General features: G+C 36.9%; 1 protein-coding gene across 1 annotated transcript in view; it reads left to right on the top strand.

Annotated features, from left to right (window-relative positions):
* Positions 1–4,331, top strand: part of Smp_210200 (tubulin tyrosine ligase-related) — a gene marked incomplete at both ends in the record, with an annotated part of 12,011 nt that extends 7,680 nt beyond the window's left edge. The window contains 2 exons of the mRNA XM_018791371.1: positions 131–331; positions 4,038–4,331. Of these exons, the coding sequence (XP_018645431.1) occupies positions 131–331; positions 4,038–4,331 (495 nt within the window). The remainder of the gene's footprint in view (positions 1–130; positions 332–4,037) is intronic.
* Between the last annotated feature and the right edge of the window lie 1,933 nt (positions 4,332–6,264).

The following is a 6,264-nucleotide window of genomic DNA, read 5'->3' as shown; positions in this document are numbered from 1 at the left end:
GGGCGTCGCGGGTGCGTGCGATGTCCGAGCTTCCGTCCCCCCCCCCCCCCCCCCCCCCCCCACCCCTTACCTTAACATGATTTTGTTTTTTTAATTCATTAACTGTGTGTGTGTGTTTGTGCTTTTCTAGGTTGCTGAATTATTTCATCAAGTCGATGTGATATTTATTGGTAGTTTATTAAGTGTACAAAAGATTATTATCAATGATAAACGTTGTTTTGAATTATATGGATATGATATATTAATTGATAATAATTTAAAACCATGGTTATTAGAAATTAATGCTAGTCCTTCATTGACAGCTTCTTCTAAAGAAGATTATATATTAAAAGTAAGTGAATTTATATTTAGGGTATTTTATAAATAAAGATAGATAGTGGCTAGCAGTGGAATCGAGGTTGAAACGCACATCCTGGATTATACTACTAGTCATCATACATCTAAGCTTATACTCCTTGTGACTTAGGATAATATCGAAGAAATCCGCACAGAATGCACATATGCCAATATGAGAGACTGATCAATTGCAGTCCTAAACATCTATGGGAAGATTCAAACAAACAATATCAAGTGAATTTAAACTTTACCCCATTGCACAAACAAGCGGCTATCCGGACTCAGTAGCTGAGTGGATAACGTGATGGCGTTTGAAGCGAATGGTACCGGGTTTGAGTCGCAGAGTGAACACCAACTGTGGGATGCAGGTGCATCCAGCTGACGAGTCCCGAATAGGACGAAACGCGCGTCAAACTGGATTCCACTGCTAGTCACTATCCATCTTTGCTTAAAATGCTTGTGACTTAAGACAATATCAATTAGAAGTTTAAAGTTTGATTTTTCTTTGTCTAGCATTTATGAAGTATCAATCCTACTTCTTTTTGTCCAAACAACATTCAAAGCTGTTTTGATGAGAAAAAAGTTCTTAATACACAAATCAACCATTTGATTTGCTTCAGAACCTCCCTATTATAATAAAATTACAATTAGCACTTATTCTCCGAAACAAGTGAATCAGAGTATCCTCATTGTTGAGAGATATCAACTCACTGAAGACAATTGGTGAACGGTTGCTCAAACATCGTAGATCGGTTGAAGCTAAACATTAACACCGTTGGATGCCGGCTCAGTGGTCTATCGGTTAAGTGCTCTGGCGCAAGACTAGGAGGTCCTCGGTTCGAATCTCGCGAGTGCGGGATCGTGGACGCGCACTACTGAGGATTCCCACCATAGGACGAAACGGCCTTCCAGTGCTTCCATGTTTTCCATGGTTGTCTCATGATTTCAACTATGCATATATGATTGTTTTTGAACCTTGTTTGATAGAATTCACATTATAAGGCTGATTTGCTTAGCTCTAAAGAAACAAGTAAATTGATAAATACTCACTAAAAGTGTCAATTAAGTGATTTTTTAAGGTCAATTACAAATGTGAATTTGTGTTTTCAAGTCTGTTATGCAAATACTTTTACAAATGCTACAATTATAGGATCATGTATAGACATAGTGTAATCCGATTTAACATAACCCATGAATCAAAATAGTAATCCTATAATTTCCTAATTGTCGATCATATTCATAATAAAGTTTGACCCTGAAATCAACTTCAAATAGTAACATAGGTGTGCTCTACTGAGAATTTCCAAATTAGGATAAATTGTATTGAGATAAGACGGTGTTTGGAGGTGGTCAACATAGTGCACGCAGTGTCGAGCCACCTAGACTAGTGTTCACATTGTAACTTGATCAATAGCATTCAATCAGCACTTAGAAGGACTTGACACGCACGACATTGATCACCATCCAGTGATCAATCAATTGTGATAAATTATGTGTTCAGCGCCTTTCCCCTAGGTTTTCACAGTTCTTTGACTGATATCAGTTTTTTCATAGTTGAAATCATGAGTCGATTGAAGCTAGACTACCATAGGAAACCTGGAAGCACTGGACGGCCGTTTCGTCCTATTATGGGACTCCTCATCAGCGCTCATCCGCGATCCCGTCTCACGAGACTCGAACCCAGGACCTACCGGTCTCGCGCCAGAGCACTTAACCGATATCAGTTTGCCTGAATGAATACAGTTCCAAATATCACGTAGCGTAATATACAGATAATTGGGGACAATCCCAATTGATCTAAGGGTTAAAATATAAAATGCCTGTTTATTTTGTTACCCTGATGTTTTCTTTTGGTCTTATGCTTTTTTATTGTAATTGTGCATGTTTATTTAGAAACATTACTAGTAGCACATCACAATACAATTATCACGTTGTTCTTTTATACCAGGTTCATCCAGCCGATGAGTCCCAAATAGGACGAAACGTGCGTTCTGAATTCCACCGCTTGGCTTTATCCATCTTTGCTAATAATTCACAACTAGGGTCTATACCTGATAGAATCAAAATTTTAATTACTTTAGAAATACTAGTGGAAGCAGTTTTGTTCCAAAAAAGCTTCTTTTTTAACATCTATTAGGGTGTCGAAATATAGAGTGTTTCACAACTTTTCTACTGCTTTATTATGTCCGCTTTGTGCATAGAATCATAGTTTGATTAGCAAAACATTAGCATAAGAATGTGTTTAAGTTCAGCAGATTAGGCTGCTTTTGTTTTCATTTGTGACTATTTAGTAAACATCTTTAGCTGGTCTTCTGAGCAAGCATACGTCTTTTTGAAATGATGGAGGAAATTTCAGTCATAGATCAATGCTTTGGGTGGTGTTATTCTACAAGCTTCATACCAGTTCTATCTAACTGCCTTATTTGTGATTGATGACCGTTTGTTTTGTTTACTGCATCCACTCTTCAATGACCATATACTTCCGTTGATCTCTGATTTTATGATCGATTGAACTCCTCCGCATGTGGTAGTAGATTTAATGTTGGTATCTCCGCTGATCACCAACTGATCTGAATGTCATGCCTTTAGACATATCTTTAGGTTCTTAGAGTTCCTAAGATTCACGATTTCGGAGCTTCTTCAATCCAATTCACACTCACGGTTTTTCTCATGTTTATCAGAGAAAATTTGAACTCAGTTGCTGTTTAAGAAAATATGGATAGTGGCTAGCAGTGGAATCCAGTTTGACGCGCGTTTTGTCCTACTTAGGACTCGTCAGATGGATGTACCTGCATCTCAGAGTTGATGTTTACTCTGCGACTCGAACCCAGTACCTTTCGCTTCAAACGCCATCACGTTATCCACTCGGCCACTGAGTTACTGTTTATTTGTAATTGTTAAGTCTATCGAAGCGTCTAAGTGACCTGATTGAGATACGCGCAAAATCGAAGTTACAAAACAACGATTTGTCTACAAAAGCGGTTCTATTATTATATAAAACACAAAAATCAATTAGAAACCTCAACTTATGAGGTGTCTAGGCGTTTAACGCGTCGTTCAAGAATGAAATAGTAAAGGCTTCGATAGTACAAAGACAGCCGATAGCTTTGTCGAAATTGGACAACAGTTTATTAACAATCGAAACTCGAACCAAGAGCAAACGATATGGAAACTGTTGCGTTTAAACAAATACACAACTGTGGATAACAGTTACAGTAATTAAGGTACAGTGATTACAATGACAAATACAATGATAAGTACAATAAACATTGTAAATATATGTGAACGTTTCCGAATGTTACAGTACAACTTGCGTTACAATGTAAATGTGGAAATTGTTAAGGATACAACTGCTACTGAATATAAATAAGTAGTATAAAACAATAAACAAAGGAGTGGAAGGAGAGTGTATAGGAACAATGTAAGACAAACTTAACAGTAATAATCAACAATATTACCACTTCAAATGTTTTTTCATTGAAATTATATGACACTTCACTCTGTGTATCACGTAAAACTGGTCCGGTGATTCCCGACATATGGCTTTCTGGTCTCACGACTTCCAGTTGTGCAACATTTCTTCTTATTTACAGCACAAATAACTGAAAATAGTTTGTTGAAGTTTGATACCATTTTATTTGCATATGATAAAACAGTTCTCCTGATTGTTGCAAATTTTTTATATAAAATCTGCTTTCCAGACTAATCTTTTGGATGATATGCTAGACGTTGTAGACTTGGAGGGTCGTTTGACAGGTTTTGAGAAACGTGTTGGCGATTTTGATCTAATCTGGGATGATGGTCCTATTCCTCCTACGTCTGATACTACAGAAGGTTGGTTGATCGATGCATTGAACATCATAAACCTGTCTAATTCAGAAAGATCATCGGAGTCATTACATGTGTTCGGACCTAATGGACTACCTAGACTTAATTCATTTCTTGGATGTACTTCAACTCAAACAGCCAGATATAAGTTGAACTCTAAATGTTAGTTTCTGAACAATAATACAAAGGTACTAGGAAGTAATATAGATATTTACCATTTATTACATTGTTTCACTGTATAAAACTTTTATTTGATATCAGAAATAAATAAACTTCACAAGATAACTTTGATATTTTATTTCCTGGGCAGTTCTAGTACGTATACAGCAATCTGGTAGGTCCTGGGTTCGAATCTCGCGAGTGTGGGATCGTGGATGCGCACTACTGAGGAGTCCCATAATAGGACGAAACGGCCATCCAGTGCTTCCAGGTTTTCTATGGTGGTCTAGCTTCAATTGACTCATGATCTCAACTCTGTGATATACAGCAATCTGTTTATTTTACAAAGACTGTTACTATGCAAATGTTTTATTGTTTTTATAGCTATTTCAAAACAGTCAAGATATTTGTTTTTAACAGTGAACACATCTTTAAAATTTTTTGAAACATAGTAAGACATTGGTAGTCAAACTATTAGCCTCAGTGTGAAATCAGTTGAGAAAACTCATTCATGTTCTCTAGACGTTCATGGCTCCTAAAGTTTCCATGTTAAGGAACTGATGCCACTATTTTATTTGACCATCCTTGTTTTTTTCCGACCCACTCATACACTATCGAACGTTGGTTGTCGAAGTAGAGGGATAAATGATCGTGTGTATGTGTTGCATGATATCGTGGATTGATGGATTTGTAGATGGCGTCGAGTCTTAATGGACTATGATCACCACTACAACGAGATTACGCGCCCAAAAACGACTTGGTTCCCTCGATAACTCGCAAAACAGAGGACTGTAATTAGTCCAGATAAAGTATATTTATTGGCGATCTCGTGGTATCGAAAGAATACCGAGACGTGCCAAAGATTGCAGGCAACAAGGGCAGAGCGTAAGAAAGTTCGAACCAAACAAGACGGACGACCGAACGAAAAGTGACTTTGATACAGTTAAACAACAACGGGTACGATTAAACAATCACTGGTACAATTGGTTATAATAATAATTGTTTCTATTATACCAATCGCGTTCTTGTCGAAAAAAGCAGGTCACTACAGATTAATTCGTAACGGATTCTTGAAAACAGGGTTTCATGTTTATTAGTTGTGATGTTTTTATGAATTGATGGTTTTCATGTACATTATATTGTGTTTTATTCAAAATTATACAATTATAGCATATGCGTTTATGGTCTCTTGCCTTCAGGCACTGATTTTTTCATAACTACCAGAGTACATTTCCGATAGAAGCTGGACGTTTTACATCATACATTGTATTCCATATCATTACATAGTCTGATGTTGCAATCGAGTCATTTATTGGATGATTGGTCGTTAATTCGAATGATATGGTGTTTGAATTCGATATGAATCGATCGAGAATCCGGTGTGACAACATATATCAAAGATTTTGACTTCATATTTAGTTTTGTTTTAGGCTAGTCGCTGAAATCAATATACCGAATTGGAAACGAGAGCTAATACAACCAACAAAATCCATGTTTCAGAGCTGCTTTTGTACTTTATGGGTCAGAGAATATACTTTTGGTTGGTTGCTGTGGTCATCTGTATTCTCACAGCCATGTAAACTGACAATTCGGTCTTGATTGTGGCCTTCTTGGAATAACCAAAAGCAACTCAACAAGAGATTCAGAGGCATTATTCAAGAACAAGTGGTGACCTGTTACACATTTTTTCGGGCGGTATATTAGATTTTGTGAGATGACATCCGTTTCACAATCCCAAAATCTTTGACTGTAGAATCATTGGTTATATCAAGACAGCATGATGTACAGTTACTGATCCCGGTGCATAATACAATCAGCCACGTGATTTAGATCCAATTGATAATTCTAATGCAAATAAAGAGCTAGTGCGCTTCTCAACTCAAATAATTAGTTTCAAACTTGGAAGCAAATTTTTATATTCATAACTTCGTTTCATGATTT

Source organism: Schistosoma mansoni (assembly GCF_000237925.1).
Source record: "Schistosoma mansoni, WGS project CABG00000000 data, chromosome 3 unplaced supercontig 0077, strain Puerto Rico, whole genome shotgun sequence".
NCBI classification, from domain to species: domain Eukaryota; kingdom Metazoa; phylum Platyhelminthes; class Trematoda; order Strigeidida; family Schistosomatidae; genus Schistosoma; species Schistosoma mansoni.
The sequence above is the reverse complement of the archived record's forward strand: the minus strand, read 5'-3'. Positions and strand labels throughout refer to the sequence as shown.